The 19,653-nt window shown below is 40.6% G+C and overlaps 1 protein-coding gene across 1 annotated transcript in view; it reads right to left on the reverse strand.

Annotated features, from left to right (window-relative positions):
• Inadl (InaD-like (Drosophila)) overlaps positions 1 to 19,653 on the reverse strand; it is a 291,743-nt gene that overhangs the window by 177,358 nt on the left and 94,732 nt on the right. Inside the window, exons 20-25 of the mRNA XM_013022201.1 lie at positions 16,622 to 16,793; positions 14,517 to 14,588; positions 12,827 to 13,004; positions 11,233 to 11,343; positions 9,698 to 9,775; positions 3,820 to 3,919 (exon numbers count right to left, since the gene is read on the reverse strand). Coding sequence (XP_012877655.1) covers positions 3,820 to 3,919; positions 9,698 to 9,775; positions 11,233 to 11,343; positions 12,827 to 13,004; positions 14,517 to 14,588; positions 16,622 to 16,793 — 711 coding nt within the window. The remainder of the gene's footprint in view (positions 1 to 3,819; positions 3,920 to 9,697; positions 9,776 to 11,232; positions 11,344 to 12,826; positions 13,005 to 14,516; positions 14,589 to 16,621; positions 16,794 to 19,653) is intronic.

The following is a 19,653-nucleotide window of genomic DNA, read 5'->3' on the forward strand; positions in this document are numbered from 1 at the left end:
CTCTTCCAGCCTTTTTGGTGATTAATTGGAGTAAAAGCTTGATGGACTTTTCTTCCCAGGCTGGCTTTGAACTGTAATTCTCAGATTTCAGTCTCCATTAAGTAGTTAGGATTATAGGCATGAGCTACTAGTACCCAGGGTTAACTGGTTTGTTTTAATTAAAATCGTTTTAGTAAACCTGTAGTGTATTGAGCACCTTTTTATGTCCTTATTAACCATCATATGCCATTCCAAGTTTTTACCTATGCCAAAAAAGTGGGTTGTTTTCTTTTTATTGAGCTAAAATGAGAAACTAGAAACTTTTTTTTTTTGGTCTGAGACCAGAACTTGAACTTGGTACCTGATGCTTTTGTTATTGGCTAGCACTCTTCCAACTGAGCCATGCTGCCAAGTGCCCCCAAAAGCTTTTTTCCCTTCCAAATAAGCATGTATTATTATATGAAATTCAAGTGGCTGAAGTTGGAAGAAGTTCTTTCTTAAACTTTTCTTTTTTACAAATTATTTCCTCATATTCTTCTGCAACTTTTTCCAAGTTAAAAAAAAATACCAGGAATCCTAATCACTTCACCATTGACTTTGGAATTTGGCTAACCTCCACTATTTGTGTTTGGCCTGTGTTAGATCCAAGACTAGAAAGTTAGCTGGACCATCAGGCCCCAAGGTGCACAAGGCAGGTGAGAGAAATGCATCTGGGCATGAGTGGCTAACTGACTGCCTCAACTGGCACTGGTCATATAGGGGAAGGGTGAAAGGTCTCTGTGAGTCAGGTGCTTGTTGTGTTCAGTTCCATCTGTTTTTGGTGATTTGGGCGGGGGGGGGTTGTTTTGGGGAGTTTTTGGGGGTCAATTGTGGGGCTTGACCTCAGGGCCTGAGTGCTGTCCCTGAGTCTCTTTGTGGTGAAGGCTAGTGCTCTACCACTTGAGCCACTTGGAGATAAGAATTTCATGGGGACTTTTCTGCTCGGGGGCTGGCTTCAAATAGCAATCCTCAGATCTCAGCCTCCTGTGAGCACCCAGCGCTGGGCTCCATCTGTTAATGAAGTACAACGCAAACTTGCTGTAAGAGTAAGTATCAAGATCAGTGATGAGGTTAGCAGCTCTGCCTCTCAAGCTCTTAAAGTCCATTTGGACATTCCCTTTAAAAGTTTCTAGGCACAAGTGACTCCTGCTTACAATCCTACTTAGGAGGCTGAGACGTAAGGATCACAGTTGGAAGACAGCCTGGGAAGAAAAATCTGTGACTCTTACATACAATTAACCACCAACAAGCCAGAGTAGAGCTGTGGCTCAAGTGGTAGAGCACTGGCTGTGAGCAGAAAAGCTAAGGGACAGCACAATGCCCAGTTCAAGCCTACATGCATGTACACACACACACACACACACACACACAAAGTGTCTTTAAAACTTCTTTGTGTTCATCCTACATTAGAACAAAGTCAAAATGGAATGTCAACCCTACAACATCAAAATTCCATGGCAAGGAAAATTAAGCACATCATTAGAGAATGCTCTATGAAAGTTTCCCCTGACTCCACAGGGAGAGGGCAGTTCAGTGAACAGTGTAGTCAGGGATGGAGGGCTTTGGTGGCTTTTTGGCAGGCAGAAATAAGACTGCACCAGTCTTGCACAATGCAAACCCTAACACAGAATTGAAGAACTTAAGCCTCATCATTTTAAGAGAAAATTATCATATATTATTTAGTTTCCTTTTTGTGCTGGGAATGGAAGCCAAGCCCTGACACATGCCAATCACTGAACTACATACCTCTGCTCCCACAGTTTAATATACATATTTATATATTTTTATTTTCTTTGCCAGAATTACATCCTGCATTGGCAATATTTGGCACATATTGAAGAATTTTGAATCACTGTTGACAATAATAAAAGGTAGTAGCAAGCCTTTCTGGATTGTGTGTGTGTGGGGGGGGGTGCGTGCGCACACATGTGTGCATGTACACACGCATAGGCGTGTATGTTGGTGGGATTTGAGCCCAGAACCCTATAAGTGCTAGGCAAGTACTCCAGCACCACGTTATACACAGTCCTCCCATGTGATTTCTAGAACACTTTATTCCACAGCAACCCTTTGAAGGGTTTATCCCCATCATACAAACAAGGGAGCTTTAGGAAAGAGAAACAACTTGAGCAGGTAAATGGCTAGAAAAGCTTGTGGGCCATCTGTCCCTAGTATGTGCACTTACATACATGCACATGTAGATTTCCAGGGCTGGTGGATTTCTCAGTATGTACCACTGAAAACTGGATTATTAAATCAAAGATTGTGCACCCTGAAATTGCTCATAGGGCTGGGGTGTGGCTCAGCATTAGAGTCTTGCAGAGCAGGTGTGAGGTGCTGGGCTCTATCTCAGCACCATAAAAACAGGGAGGAAAAATTAAACCTTCAAAACAAGAAAGACTATTCTCATTCCCACAAACAGTTCATAAAATTTGGCGTATTTTTTTTGAACCTCTCCAAGAACAATTAATAGAATATTCTCTCCTTTCCAGGCTGTGACTCCACTTGAAAAAAAAAAAAAAAGCTGGGCTATGTCCATCTCAGAGAAACCCATTTCTTACTTGTCACTAAGTGATTTGTTGAATAAATGGTGAAAATAAAGCTCAGTAGTAGAGTACCTGCCTCACAATGTGGGAGGCCCTGGTTTTGTCCCAACTACTGCAGAAACAAAACAGCCACAAAAGCCAATCTGCAAACAAACCAAACCCTGAGAAATTAGGAAAATAATACATGACAAAGTGCTCCATCGTCACGAAGTACAAATAAAACTTGTATAAAGCCAACATGTTTGAGGTAGTTGCATTTATTTTAGTGTTTCCTTTATAAACTTATATTTAGAAAATACAAAGTTAGCCCAACAATTACTGATAATAAGAGCTATAACACCTGTCGAAACCTGGCTGTGTGGTACACTAAGGACTTATCACCTTATTTTAAGGCTCAGGACAACCCTATGAAGTAGATATGATTACTAACACTCTTATCAGAGAAGAAGCTATGCATATAGTCATGCTCTAAAAAACGCTGGAACCAGGATTTGAACTCTTCCCATTTCTATATTAATATCCTTTTCTGTGTTATAGGCAGGGAATATTTCCTTACCCAAACATCTATAAACATATGTATGTATATATACATTCCATGTATCATAAAACTCACCCCTTTAAAACTTGTATGTGCCAGTGGTTTTCAATATATTCACAAATAATCATCAATGTCGACTTTTAGAAGATTTTCATCACCCCTCACCAAAGGAAATTCCATACACACTAGCAATCAAGGTGAATACTACATATTACACAGAATAAGAGAAATGCAAATTCTTTCTTTGAAATAAAAAGTCTCCATTTAGTACAAGTATAAATGAGTATTTCCTTCAGTAGTGCACAAGAAACTGTGACTTGTAATTTTACCTTAGCAATGTGTATGTGACTTTTTAAGGAAAGTAATTGAGAGCTGGCATCAATGCCCAAATCAAATTCTTATGGATCAAGTTCTAAGGACTTGTTAGCATTTTTTCATTTCAGAGCCCAAATCTGGGGGTGCTATAGGTAAAACATTGTATAGCACAGCTTCCTTCCGCTTCCTACCCCCCATCCCCCTCCCCGGCCAGCTGGAAAATTAGAAAAGCTGGCTTGTGTGATATAAGCCACAGGAGCTTCAAAGACAGACGTTTGTTTTCTAGCCTTTGCTCATGCACCGTTTTGCAGAAGCAGAGCTCTCTGTGCGATCATTTACAACAGTCACGACAGCATCATTTAAGAAGTCCTGCATCTCCAGGAAACAATGAAAAGGACTCACTGTCGGTCACCGCAGAGTCTTCCTCACTCTCATCACTGTCCGAGGACGGAGCTCGGTAAGGAGGCGGCAGTTTCATGGGAGGTGGGGCCGTTCCTTGCCTCTGAAGATGCAAAATGTGAGAGGAGAGTTAATTGCTGTTGTGTGGCCCTCTTCTTCAGTGACAGAACGCGTCAAAGGATAATAGTTTGAGGATAACCAATTTCGTTGTAATTCAAGGACTGCAAGGGAAATAGAATGTATTCCCCAATGCTCCCACTATTGAATAAATGTGACCGGAGGATGGAAGCACAGCAATGCAGAAAAGAAGATGGCAAAGCCAGCCTTGTTGAAGGCTGCTGCCCTGCCTAGAAGAAGCATTTTCTTTACATTGTGCAACTACATCTTCTTTGTGGCTAATAAAGAAATGGCACTTTGACACTCAAAAAAAAAACTCCAAAAGGCAAAAAAGAATCCCACAGTATTAATTCTAAATTGCTTAAATTTTTCCTCGATGATAAGTTATAGATCTCATTCCTTTCAGAAAAAGAAAAGAAATGCCTAGATTTTCTAACTGAAGGTATTCATCTATAATTTAGAGATGGTCAACACACATTTTAATGTTTAAACAAGAGAGAAAAGACAAAAGTATGATGAATAATTACTTCAGCAAAAGTATGTTTTCCATTCACATGCCAAATGATACAGCACATCGATATTGGATTCATGCAGCTACTTAAAAGAGAACAAAATTCTATGAACAGATTACCTTCATAGAACAGAGCCATTTTCTTGAGCGCGGAGAAAAATAAAACATGTCAAACTTTAGGGAGATGGAAGCTGCTAAAAAGACTAGAAGCCGATATACCCAAGCCATCCACAAATACCCAAGTAACTGAATTAAGATGCGCTTTGCACAGGACTTCCGTAAAGTACATTCAATTATGCTTTCAATGACAAAACCACTAATAGCAGAGATGCTTTATAAGTGGATACTGGCGGGTCTATTACCCAGAGAAGGCACGAGATAAATTCCTCCAAAGTACAAAATATTACTGGGGATTTACAAGAGAAAACACATTATTAAAAGGAAAAAACAAAAACAAAAACAACCCCACACAGCCAGGTGCCAGTGGCTTACACCTGTAATATTAGCTACTCAGAGGATGAGAGTATCACAGTGAGCCAATAAATCAGCAAAATAGCAAATTGAAGACATGATTTAAATGGAAGAGGATCAACTGAGAGTGGAAAAAAGCTGAGTGGGATTGAAAGGTCCTAAATTCATGCCCTGGTACTAGCAAAAAAAGGAGAGGAGAGGGGAAGACAGGAGAAGAGAGGGGAGGAGAGGAGAGGAGAGGGGAAGAGAGGGGAGGAGAAACACTCAAATTTCTCTAATCAAAGTATTATATGTGTATATTTTTTCTAGAATTTCCAAAATCATTAAAATTCAAGAATGATTAAAAAGAGAGATGATATTAAATATGAAATGCTTATTGAGCATTAGAGAATACACAAGTATGATTGCTGTGGCTCCTTTGTTTTCCAGTATTAGGATTTTAACTTAAGATCTTATACTTGGACAAAGCCTCTAGCTCTTGGGATATACCCTCCCTCATTCCTTATGCTCTGATTATTTTTCAGATAGGGTCTCACATTTTTGCCCAGACCAGCCTGGACTGAGATCCTTCTATTTATGACTCCCATGTAGCTGGGATGACAGGTGTGTGGTACCACATCTAACTTTTCATTGGTTGCAATGGAGTCCTGCAAAGTTTTGCCCAGGCTGGCTTTCAACTGTGATCTTCCATAGCTCTGTCCCCTGAGCAACGGGAGCTATGAGCAGGAGCTACTTCTAAGACACTTCACCCAGCTCTTTTAATTTCTTTTTAGGTGTTCATTTGTTTTCTATTTTTAATAGTTTACATTCTTTTACTTCCTTATATTGTGCAGGGAGGGATTTCAGAGTGACATTTCCATACATGTTTACAATATAGTCCAATTAATCTCAATCCCACTATCACTCTCTGATTCCCCTCTTCGCTTTGTTCCCAAAACAATTTTAGCAGGTTTCTATTTTCATAGTTGTAAACAATTTACTTTAACCATAATCATCCTCTTTTTATTTATTTTTTTATTGTGAAAATACTGTACAGAGGGGTTACAATTACATGGGCAAGATAATGAGTACATTTCTTATCAAACATTGTAGCCTCCTCCTTTGCTTCCCCTTCCCATCCCTTTGTATCCTCCCCCCGCCCTCCCCCACCAAAGTTGTAAAGTTTGTTTTTTGACATAACACATAGTCGTCCTCTTTTAACATCCTTGTTAACCCGAGAGAGAGAGAGAGAGAGAGAGAGAGAGAGAGAGAGAGAGAGAGAGAGTGTGTATATATATATATATATATAAAGGTCTAGGAGTTTGAACTCAAAGCCTGGGTGCTGTCTCTGAGCTCTTTCACTCAAGGTTAATGCTCTACACTTGAGCAAGTTGGAGATAAGAGTTTCACAGAGTTTCCCGCCAGGGCTGACTTGGAACCGTGATCCTCTTATCTCAGTCTCCTAAGGATTACAAGTATAAGCCACCAGCGCCCCCACTTGTTCCTTTTAAAATTTTAATTTTAAAGAAAATTCTAAAAAGAAAAAAGAAAAAGAAAATTCTGAGTGAATTAAAGATAAAAGTAACATGGGTTTTCAAATACATTTGACTTTATGTTTTTCTCAGAATGAGGTTATCCTACGTCAAAGACAATACATAGAATGAGGACATCTGTGGGGAGGAAGAATGAGAGAGAGTGATGGAAGAGTGAGTCTAGTATATTAACTATCTATAGAAATATCACAATGAGGGCTGGGAAGGTGGCTCAGTGGTAGAGTGCTTGCCTTGCATGCCTGAGGCCCTGGGTTCGATTCCTCAACACCACATAAGCAAAAAGAAAAAAGCCGGAAGTGGCGCTGTGGTTCAACTGGTAGAGCGCTAGCCTTGAGCTGAAGAGCTGAGGGACAGCACTCAGGCCCAGGGTTCAGGCCCCAAGACTGGACCTCCCCCCCCCAAAAAAAAAGAAATATCACAATGAAATCTCCTGTGCAACTAATATATGCTAATAAAAAATTTTAAAGATAAGATATTTGGATACAATTGATGTCTTATTTTATAGCTCTTAATATTATCTCCTAATATATTAATAGTATTATAAACATATTTAAGGAGAATTTATAAATTGATTTGATTAGCTTCAATCAATATTTTTTAAAAAAGTATTTCCATATGTCTCATTGCGAGTTGCTGGATATCTAGAGGGTCTTTCTGCTGCAAGTGAGAGAAGGGGGAAAGGAGGGCAGGCTCTCCCCAAATGCAAGGATTAACAGTGAGGCCAGCTGTACCATCCCCACAAGTATAGAGAACAAGACAGGCTCTTGAAGAGCAGTCCTAGGCACATAGTAGGTCATCTTCCTTAATGATTTGCTGAGTAATTGAACAACTCCTCACCCCTCCTGCTACTTAAGATTCTCACAGACAAAGGTTTCGGAACTAAGTAATGCGAACTATTCTAATTAACAGTTCCGAGTATTAAGTTTGTCTGGCAGAGATACACCTGATTTCAGTCTTAGAGCAAAGATTATAGTTGTCTTTCTTTCCCTGGAAGATATTAACTAGTTTTGTGTCTAAATTTGAATCTTAAGTATTCTTTCTTTCAGCAGTTATAAATACTTCATTCTCTTCAATTCGCCTTCCCATGATTTCCATCTTATTAATGCCTTCTTTAATGGGCAAATAAATACCTGGCACCTGCATAGTTAGCATAATTTTACCAGTCGTCTTTTATTTCTTCTTAACTTACACTTCGATAGTTTGGGAATTCTCATGGAGATGCTCAAGTAGACTCACCTTCCAGAACTAATTAGACTATAAAAATGTTTCAGACACATAATTCATGAGTTGTTTAAGCCTATTTACATGATTTCTTGGCTCCCATAGTAATTCCAACTGATAACAGAATTTGCCTTTTTTAATTGATCTCTAATTTTTTAAAATTTCTAATCCTATGTTTTTGTTGTTTTGTTTTTGCTGGTCCTGGGGCTTGACCAGGTCCTAGGCACTGTCTCCAAGCTTCTTTTGCTCAAGGCTAGTGTTCTACCACTTGAGACACAGCTCCATTTCCAGCTTTTCTGGTCATTTATTGGAGATAAAAGTCTCATGGGGTGGAGGTGGGGGAGTGTAGTTGTGGAGATGGGAGGGAAGGGATGGCAGGGGAAAAACAAAGGAGGAGGCAACAATGCTTGACAAGAAATGTACTCATTACCTTGCTCATGTAATTGTAACCCCTCTGTACAGCATTTTCACAATAACTTACTTAAAAAGAAAGAAAGAAAGAAATGTACTCTTTAGGGCTGGGAAGGTGGCTCAGTGGTAGAGTGCTTGCCTTGCATGCATGAGGCCCTAGGTTCGATTCCTTAGCACCACATAAGCAGAAAAAGCCGGAAATGGCACTGTGGCTCAAGTGGTAGAGTGCCAGCGTTGAGCTGAAGAGCTGAGGGACAGTGCCCAGGCCCAGAGTTCAAGCCCCATGATCAGCAAAAAAAAAAAGAAAGAAAGAAATGTATTCTTCCCCTAACATATAACTGTAACCCCTTTGTATATTACCAATATTATAGTAATAATAAATAATTTAAGGCCAGAAAAAAAAGTCTCATGGACTTTTCTGCCTGCTGGTTTTGAACCATGATCCTAATATCTCAGCCTCCTGAGTAGCTAGGATTATAGGTGTGAGCTACTGGTGCCTGACTAATTTACATTTTTGCTTCTGATACTAGGTCAAAACTAGTCTGCCATTTACTTGGGCTGTAACTTACTTCCTTTTTGGAAGACCTACCACGTGGGGTTTGGTTTTGTGATGTGGTGATCTGCTGGCATTTGTAGGGATGATGAAGGTCCATTCTGTGCTGGCTGTCCAGAGACTGGCTCTTCTTTGGTTGAGAAGGAACAGAATGTGCTCCTCAACCTCTTGTGCAGGCCTGTTTGTGTCTGTACTGGAGCATGCCTAGGATCTACCAGGAAGAAATGCCCTTGGACCAAAAGATAAGTGGCTTTTTATATTTCCTGTGCCTGCATTTACCATATGGTTAAAGCTCTCAGACAGAAGCTAAAAAGCTCTCTGAGTATATGTAGTTAAGCGAAGTCCTTACCTCACATAGTAAATATACACTGTTCCTACTTCCAGTAAATTAATAAATTAGATGTAAGTCTCTTCAAATGAAAAAAAAACTCTGATTAGCACAGAGACTAGCTTTATTTAAATCTAATATTCGCATTAAAAAATAGTGCAACTATATTATTTTAAATGTGCTAGTCTATTTAAAAAAAAACCAGAAACCACCAAGTAGCATCCAAACCAGAAATAGTTATCTTGAAGGGGAAAAAATGAAAATTTATCCCTTTCTGATACCATATCCTAAAATAATGTTTAGGCCAAACAATTCTAATGGAATAGAGGCAGGAAAACAGGAATAGTGGGCGACTGTCTCTGATGACAGTGAAGACATGACCTCTGACCAGCTCATTGCCCTTTGGAGGACAAACTTCCAGCTAACAGAACAGTAAGACCCAAATCTCAGGAACAACCAAATGTGAGCAGCATGTGTTGGGGATGGACAAGCAGCCTGGCTGACCGGGAAGTGGACACAGATGCCCACAGCTAGCTGGCCCTTTACAATATCTGACCCTGCATAGCACCATGTTTCTACCCCCCATCCTGGTGCAAAGCAGTCACGCATACAGAGAGAAGAAACACATCACTTCTACACTGAACTGAGCTCATCACAAACCATCCTTATTAATTGCTGCCCAGGTATGGGGAAAGAAACCAAAGGCATTCTTTAGAAGCTGAAGAAGCTCAAGTTACCTTTTCTTTTGTTTCTTGAGTGTCTTGGTCCTGGTTATTGATGGCTGTGCTGGTCTTGGTATGCACATTAGGAATGACCTAAACCAGGAAGAAAACAAGTGGGAAGAAGAAAAAGGAGAAGGTCACAGGTCATATTCATTTTCTTCCTTCTTTTTTCTTACTCTCCTCCCTCCTCACTGCCTCTCTCTCTCCTTTCCTTCCTTCCTTTTTCATTTCTGCCCTCTCTCCACTCTTGTCTGTTTTTAGTTTAATTTTAGAGACAGGAACCGGCTATGTGGCACAGGTTGGCCATGAACTTACAATCCTCCTGCCACACTTCCTGACTCCCAGCATTACAAGAATGTGCTACCATGCCTCTCTTTGTTGCATTTCCTATTGGATGTTCTGTTTGCTTAGAATGCTGGGGGAACCTATGCCAAGCATGGTAGACATTGAGCCACATCTCCAGACTTTGTTACTGTAGAGTGTGTGTGTGTGTGTGTGTGTGTGCGCGCGCATGTGCGTGCATGTGCATGCTGCTTTGTTTTTTCTATGCTGATACTGAGGCCTTGCACTTTTTCTTGGCTTTTTTCCTTAAGGTTGGTACTCTACCACTTAAGCCATATCTCTACTTCTAGCTTTTCTGCTGGTTAAGTGGTGATAAGAGTCTAATGGACTTTCTGCCCCTGGCTGGCTTTATGCCATAATCCTCAAATCTCAGGTCCCCAAGTAGCTAGGATTACAGGCGTGAGCCACCAGGTCTTAAGCTTGTTAAGCAGTACATATTGCTGCAACTTTAGCTCAAAAGCAAATATATAAGAACTATAAAACTCAGGAGACCTGGTAAAGGTCTGTGACACTAAACTATTATAAAATTAAATGCATGTCACTAAGGCATAGAAATCCAGAGATCTGTATGCGAGGATTGAGCAGATAAAGATGAACTTTGTCCCCATTCTCTCCTCTAAGCATCTCCAAAATAAAGTTGCAGTGGTGATTTAAGCTAATTCCTAGAACATAGGAAACCCAATGCATTTCACATATGGGCCACATAATCACTGTACTCAGTTAAAACATGTCCCCCAGCTCTCTACATCCACCTAATAACTACCTCCCCTCACTGCTGGCACAAGGACGGATTACAGCATTCACCAATGGACACACTTAGTGGCAGCAGGAACTGAGTGATGTTTCTCACAATGCCCAAGCTGTTCAGAAGGGGCCTAACACATGGTCTTACTCAATAAACATTTCACAAAATAAGGAGCGCAGAAAAGGGAAGGAACATGCCTATGTCAGAAGCTGAAAACACGTCTGTCATCGGGACTAAAACCAACATAAACGATAAAGTCTCATTTGACCAGCAGATCAAAATTGGGAGGGGAAAAATGGACACAGAAGCTAATGGTTAGATGTATATGAAGCTAATACTTTCTGTAAGTAATACTCTAGCTATTGAACAATGAAAATCCGTGGGAAAAAATTTGGAGCTAAAAATCTGATCCAGAGCTGTGAACATAGATTAAACTGTTTTGAAAACTAGAAGTAGAACTTACCCTCGGTGTGGCTGACAGGCTCTGAACCACGAACACCACAGGGTTTCCAGCACTCTTAATGGCCTCCACTGCTTCTGCATGGGAGGCATTCTGCAGATCCACCCCAGACACCTGAAACGTGCAAGTCCCTCTGCTGATTAGAAAGGAAGAAAAAGGCCAGGTGCCTGTGGCTCAAACCTGTACTTCTAGCTATTGAAGAAGTTGAGATCTGAGGATCACTGTTCAAAGCCAGCCACGCAGGAAAGTCCATGAGACTCTAATTAACCACCAAAAAGCCAGAAGTGGAACTGTGGCTCAAGTGGAAGAGTGCTAACCTGAAGCAAAAAAATCTCAGGGACAGGGAGCAGGTCCTGACTTCAAGCCTCAAGCTACAAGCACAAAAACAAACAAAAACTTCACACACAGGACTACATGAATAGCTAGTAAAATCTGAATAATCTCTGTTGGATAGCTCACAAAAATATTAACATGGAACTCTACTAAGGTACAAGGACCTTCTAGTATTTTTCTTCATAAGTTTCTGACTCATAATTATTTCAAAGTTGAAAGTTAAGGGAAAGAAAGAAAAGGATGAGACAACATAGAAAAAAAACCTTACAAATTGAGTTTGAATAGGGCCATAATTTAAGTAAAATTAACTAATTTTACTTAATTCAATTAATTTTATTTACATTCTATGTGTAGATAATCAAGTTAAATTTTAGAAAAGATGAGCAATGTTCAAACTCTACAACCCGAAGTTGTGTACACAGAAGCATGCTTTGTAGTTCTTTAACATCATCTGGGAAATAACACGATGCATAAATGATGTGTCCAAGACCAAGCAAATAGGAGAAAAGACAGAGTCCCTCTCATCTTCTCACAATCGAAACCCCTTGCTGAGGACTCGCCTTTCAGAGTATGAATCAAGATCAAGTAAATTCAGCAGGGCATGATAGTGCATGCCTGTAATCCCAGCTCTCCAGAGGCTGTAGTGAAAAGATTACAAGCAGTAGGCTAGTTTGGGCTATATAGCAAGATCCAATCTTAAATTAAATAAATTAAATTAAAGCAAGTACACTCTGGGACTGACTGTACCCACTGGGTGCCATTTAATAAACCCAACACAAAGAAAGCCATCATATTCAGACTTTGGGCAGCTTTGCTGCTTCAATGTGCCTTTACAATCTCAACAATGCCATTCTCACAAAGCCCATCTACCCTGTGAGATGCATGACCCAGCCCTCCCCCGATGGGAGATTTTACAAGGTCAGCAACTTTCTCTAATGGCACAGATCTCCCACAAACCCACATAAAATTTAGAGCTCATTAAAGACTTAGGAGAAACAAAATGCCTACCATTCCCCCCAACCCATCAGAGCCCTTTGTGAAACTGCCTTTTTCCTGAGATTTTTGTTTTGCCCTCTGTCTGCTCACTCTTGAAAAAGTCAAGAATTCAGCATATTATGTACAAACGAACACACTGAAACAGAGGACTATAATTACATACATTCAGCGACACATGAAGCAAGGTGTTTTAGCTCAGCGATTCTTCTATTGTCTTACACATGTTTCAAACAAAATTTTAATATTATTTAATTTTAATATCATTTACCTCAAGTATTTTATCTCCAGTTTTCAGTGCATTGGTTTTTCCTGCTGGACTGTCTTCTAAAACTTGCTTGATAAATATACCTTTAAGCTCCTCTCCATTCTTCAGGCGTTTTATGACCGTTTGTCCTCCCACAATACTAATGCCAAGAGACACATTGGGCTCTCTAAAAATCTCAACACTGTAGAAAGAGAAAGAAGCCACTATTCAACAAGTTAATTTAATTGGCAATGTTTCCTTCATAAGCATTCAATTGGTGCCATATCCTGTGACTCAGATTTTATAAAAATAATTTTTCTAGCTGGGAAGGTGGCTCAGTGGTAGAATGCTTGCCTTGCATGCATGAGGCCCTGGGTTCCATTCCTCAGCACCACATAAGCAGAAAAAGCCAGAAGTGGTGCTGTGGTTCAAGTGGTAGAGCGCTAGCCTTGAGCTGAAGAGCTGAGGGACAGCGCCCAGGCCCAGAGTTCAGGCCCCACGACTGAAAATAATAATAATAATTTTTCTAAATGTATTGCGGGGGGGGGGGCCTTGAACTCAGAGCCTTGTGAGTAGCTAGTATTATAGGGGAGAGATATCAAGACCTTATTGTTTTTTTACAAATGTTATTAAAAGTGATACCTAATTCCAAAATGATAAGATGCTATCAGTAATTTACGACATATAAAAAAAAGGTTAAATTATGACATGTGAAAGGACAGGTCTCTAAAACAATAAATACTGCAGTTTAGATAGAGAGATTTAGCAAGACCTTAATGTTCCCATTTCTACCATTTGTTCTGTAATTAGCTCATATAATTTATAGCTGTCAAATCAATAAAGAATGGATGGAGGAAATGAGGGGAAGGGAATCAAGACAATCAGCTTAGTACAAAGCTCAGACTTGCAGAATAAAATAACTTTCCCACCGAGTACTCCAGCTGTTGGGGGTTTTCCCGGGGAAAACTTTGAACTCTGTGCTTCATTGATCCAAGGACAGATGTCATCCATCCCTAAAGTTAAAAGTTTTCTTTTCTTTCATTGTCATTGTAAGAAAGTTTAAGTATAGAGTGCAAAATTTGACCCTAGGGTCAAATTTAAACCTCAAAGACATAGGCCAAATTCAAATTAAAAAAAAAAAAAAAAGCAACTCAGAAACCACCTCCTAAAACAAAACTCTGAATGCAGTCAAGAGGAGGACAGGCAGGTGATGGTTGTGGTGAATTAATAATGCATAGAGAACAGAGAACGCAGCTAAGGGAAGGCTTTTATTAGCTTCAAACACAGCCCTGGTGAGTACTTAAAATCATAACCACATCCAAGAGAAGATGAGTTTGTACATTCTGCTAACTCAAGAGACAAAACTTGGACTTCACACCAGGAGAGGAAGGTAAGGAAAAAAGCTATCTACAGGTGAAGCCTCAAGTCCTATGTAGCCTAAGTGCAGTACTGAGCCCAGTAATTACTCTCACAGATCAACATCTGTAAACTGCTTTCTCTGACAGATTCAGAGATTGTGCTAATATAGGTTATAGTCTTTTTTTATGGGGGGAGGGTGCACAACAATACTAGGTAAGATGAAATGGAGCTATAACTTGGGTCAGTTTACATGTGAACCAGCAACACTTGCAACCTTAAGTTGAAGTCCCTCAAGTAATAGAAAAGAACGGGAACTGTGGTCCCATTGAGAAGGGCAATGATGTCACCCACATACATTCTTGGTGGACCCCAGTGGCTGAAGTTTGGTGTTTCTTCTCCTTCTCCTTCTTCTCTCTCCGGTAAGTCACTGTGGAGGAAGAAATGAATAAGTACACACAGCTTGTAAGACATGCTCCTCAAAGTTCTTGGGAAAGGTTTGAAATTACACAATCTGTAAGTAGTTACAGGGCTTATTATTTCATTTTTTTTTATTTTGGGGGTCAGTCCTGGGGCTTAAACTCAGGGCCTGAGCACTGTCCCTGAGCTTTTTTGCTCAAAGTTGGTGCTCTTTCACTTGAGCCACAGCTCAACTACTGGCCCTTTTAGTGCTTATTTGCAGATCGGAGCCTCATGGACTTTCTTGCCTAGGCTGGCTTCAAACTGTGATCTTCAGATCTCAGCCTCCTTAGTAGCTAGTTTTACCGGCATGAGCCACTGTTGCCTGGACAGTTTTTAATTTTAACCTTCTAAAATATTCATTTCAATAAATACAAGAAACAAATGTACTGATTTAACACTCAATGCAACAAAATAATGATACACGTACAAACATACATACATACACACACACACACACACAACTTATCTTGATACTATGACACCCTTGATTAACTAAATAACATACATTCATGACTATAATTCTCAAAACACTAGTCTGGGTGGGTGTCAGTGGTTCATGCCTGTAACCCTAGCTACTCAGGAGGCTGAGATTTGAGGATCACAATTCAAAAGCCAGCCAGGGCAGGAAAAATGCATGAGACTCTTACTTTCAATGAACCACCAAAAAGCTGGAAGTGGAGCTGTGGCACAAGTGGCAGAGAACTAGCCTTGAGCGAAAAAGCTCAGGGAGAATGGCCAGGCCCTGAGTTCAAGCTCCAGAACAGGCACAAAAATACAAAAAGGAAAAGAAAAAAAAACTCCATTACTCTGATGTCATGATGTCCAGTTTCTGACTCTCTCTTCCATTTTTGAACATTTCTTTTTTTTGTTTTTTTTGGTTTTTGGGGTTTTTTTTGTTGATCATGGAGCCTGAACTCTGGGCTTGGGTGCTCAGCTCTTCAGCTCAAGGCTAGCACTCTACCACTTGAGCCACACAGTGCCACTTCCAGCTTTTTCTGCTTAGGTGGTGCTGCGGAATCGAACCTAGGGCCTCATGCATGCAAGACAAGCACTCTACCACTGAGCCACCTTCCCAGCCTCCATTTTTGGTTGATATCCAGTTTACTGAAACTATTCTATGCTGACCAAGGGCATCATTGTGGCCAACAGCTAAGGAAATGTTTTATCTGCCTTGACTTCTCTGTAGCTTGTGATCACAGTCTGTGGTGATCCTTTTGTTCAAATCCTCTCTTCCATTGGCTTCCAATTTGACCTCTAATTCCTTCAACCTTTTGTTCATTCCACATCACTCCTTTGTCCAATCAGGCTTATTTAGGGACTAGCTCGCAGGGCTCCCACCTTAGCCCCATGCTTTTGTTACTCTTCAAGCTTCCCCTGGATGGCAATTGAAATCCAGGACACTTGCCTTTACGTGCTATTGCTCTCAATGCCAGAACAGTAATCCCCAGACTGAGGACCTAAAGGATTCAATTTCACTTTCAGTCCTGTGGGTATTTCAAACCTTTAATACATCCCCAAATGTCCCATTGCCTTCTCTCCCCACCTGTTTATGCCTCCATAAATTTATATGAAAGAATTTAATGTGCTACCATCTACATCACATCCTATTCCGGAAACACAGAATATCCCTACCTGTAACCTGCTATTAGCCACCACTTCTTGCAGGTTCTCCATCCTGACAATCCACACCTCAATTCGTTCACCAGGGCATTGCCGGAGTTGTGAACATCAACTCTGAATGAACCTCCCATTGTCTAAGGAAATACTATATGTAATCCATTCTGTGCCCTTCCTTAAAAAAGTAAAATTATATGTCCAGCCCAATTTTAAGTACTAGGTGATATTGTCCCAGTCTAATATAGTAGATTTTGTTATAATGTTGTTTTGTATTTACAAATACAGAACAATATTGTGCATTTTCTAAAAGCAGAACACCAAATCAAAATACAAACAAAATACCCCCTCTTTTATCACAGGGGTCTCAAGAGAAATGGCACATACCAGGCACGTGTGTTGTATCTGGAAGGCGACATTCCTGTGGAAGCTGAGTTCTTTGAAAGTATCCGGGTCTTTGGGAGCTGGTATAAAGGCAAATCCTGCTCCCTTCTCTGAGCCACAAGAGGAAGGTCACCACACATGCTGGCACCTTGGATGTCACTTGGAATCACCATGCCTGAAGAGCAGAGACAGGAAACACCAGACACATTCTTCCTTCCTTCATTCAGCAGAGGAAGGGACAGCTATGGGGCAGGTACCCTCCCCAACTATGACAGGGCATTGTAATAGCAAAAAGAACGCTGGACTGTAGGAAATGCCCATGGAAATAAATAATGAAGGACACTAGGATTCTCAGCAGAAGCCGGTGACAGTTCTAAAGTAAGGCCTCACAGAAAACACAATGACAGGGCTGGAGATGTGGTTTAGTGGTAGAATGCTTGCCTAGCATGTGTGAAACTCTGGGTTTGATTCCTCAGTACCACATAAACAGAAAAGGCCAGAGTGTGGTGCTGTAGCTCAAGTGGTAGAGTGCTAGCCTTGCACAAAAGCAGCTCAGGGAGAGTGCCCAGGTCCTGAGTTCAAGCCCCAGGACTAGCAAAAAGAACAACAAAAAAATCATAATGACATTGTGGCAATTATTTATTTATTTATCTATTTACTTAATTAATTTTGCTGGTCCTGAGGCTTGAACTCTGGGCCTGGACATTGTTCTTGAGCTTTTTTTTGTTCAAAGCTAGTATTCTACCGTTAAAGCCACAGCTCTGCGTTCAGTTTTTTTGTGCTTAATTGAAGAATCTCATGGAGTTTCCTGTGTGGGCTGGCTTCAAACTAAAATCCTAAGATCTCAGCCTCCTGAGTAACTACAATTACAGGCATGAGCTACTAGCACCTGGCCCAATACTATTTTATTTAAAACAAAAACAAAACTCTCCCTCGATAGTATAATTATCTTAATTGCAAATATCTTTTATCAATCTAGGCTGGCCCATTAAGAAGTATTCATGTTTTGTTGATTTGAAAAACAAATTACAAAATGAAACAGCAAATAACCAATGAAAACCGTTATCTTTTTTAAAAGGCTTATTTTATAAATTTTACAATTCCTTTACCCCTGTGAACATATTTAATTCTTAGATCAAACTATAAGTTAGAAAGAAAAGAGAATGGATGGGTGCTGGTGACTCATGCCTGTAATCCTAGCTACTCAGGAGGCTGAGATCTGAGGATCATGGTTCAAAGCCAGCTTGGGCAGCAGAGTCCAGGAGACTCTTATCTCCAATAAACCACCAGAAAACCAGAAGTGGTGCTGTGGCCTTGAGCTGAAGAGCTCAGGGGCAGTACCCAGGCCCAGAGTTCAAGCCCCACGACCCACAAAAAAAAAAAAAAAAGAAAAGAGACAATCAACTGTGTTTTACAGATTAAAAAAAAAGTGCAGGCTAAATTTATTTTACCAGATTTTCCTGGTGAATAAGATAGACTACCATAATTTATTTAAATATTTACAATGATGTTTTTGCCAAATTTTTATTAATTATGCTTTCTACTTAGGAAGGTTCGTGTAACAAGCTTGAGGTACATGGGAGGAGGTAAAGGACTTTGAACTGCTTACACTCTTTCCTAGGGTCTGGCAGTATGTTCTACGATTTTATTATATTTTGTATTTGTTTTTTGTCAGTTGTGGGGCTTGAACTCAGGGCCTGGGTGCTGTCCCTGAGCCTCTGTGCTCAAGGCTAGTGCTCTACCACTATAGCCACAGAACCACTTCTGTTGTTTTTTTTTTTTAATCATTTCTGGTTTTTTGTTTTGTTTGGGGGGGTTGTTTTGTTTTGAGTCGTTAATTGGAAATTAGAGTCTCATGGGGACTTTTCTGCCTGAGCCAGCTTTGATCTTCAGATCTCAGCCTCCTGAGTAGCCAGGATTATAGACATGAAACACCTGCACCGGCAATTTTATTATTTTTTAAAAGTAGAGAAGCTGCTGGGCTCTGGTGGCTCATGCTTGTAATCATAGGTACTTAGGAAGCTGAGAACTGAGGATCATGGTTCAAAGCCAGCCGAAGCAGGAACATCCCACCAGACTCTTAATTCCAATTAACCAACCAAAAAGCCAGCTGTCTCTCAAAGTTGATGGACTGGGCTGCCTTCAAACCCTGATCCTCAGTCTCGGGCTCCTGAGTAGCTAGATTATAGGTGGGAGCTACTGGCACCTGACAATGGTTTTGATTTAGTTCTTCTGGGGCTGGGGCTGGAATCCTTCAAGTACTCTAATCACTGAGCTACATCTCTAGTTCCAAGACCTATCATTTTGGGTTAACCACAGATTCAAGAACAGCCTATTACATGTAACTTCTCAGAAATGGTTATTAATTGTTCTATAGTTAAATCTAAGGCTTCCTGTTACTAATAGAGTAGATGAGATACTGATTAGATAGGCACCTCAGAGAACAGTCAGTCAAAGCTGGAGGCTTGCCTGTGTCCCAGCAGGTTCATAGTACAGAGGGGCCTGGATTAAAGCAGAGCCTGACATTTTCAGGACTGGCATCTCAAGAGGGAAGCGAGAATCGTGTTGTCAAAATGTGTTGCTGGATGCTGGTGGCTCACGCCTATGTAATCCTGACTATTCAGGAGGCTGAAATCTGAGGATCATGATTGCAAGCCAGCCCAGGAAGAAAAGTCCATGAGACTCTTATCTCCAATAAACTACTTAGGAAAAGCCAGAAGTGGCAAAATTGGTAGAGTGGCTAGCCTTGAGCACAAAGAGGCTCGGGGACAGCACCCAGGCCCTGCATTCAAATCCCAAGACCGACAAAAAAAAAAAAAAAAGTAGTACAAACACTGTATTATCAATCGTTGCTCAGGCCACTAGGGTCATCTCTTCATGCCTGCCACACGGCATGTTGGCATGGCTGGCTATGAATGCTTTCCATCTAAGAACAGGCACCAAGTATATATATTTAGCATCACTGTCAAGGTTTTATCTCCAAGAATAAAGCTAGGGCCCTACAGAGTAATAACTAAGGCAACGTAACAATTGAA

This window comes from Dipodomys ordii, unplaced genomic scaffold (assembly GCF_000151885.1).
Source record: "Dipodomys ordii isolate 6190 unplaced genomic scaffold, Dord_2.0 Scaffold61, whole genome shotgun sequence".
NCBI classification, from domain to species: Eukaryota; Metazoa; Chordata; class Mammalia; order Rodentia; family Heteromyidae; genus Dipodomys; species Dipodomys ordii.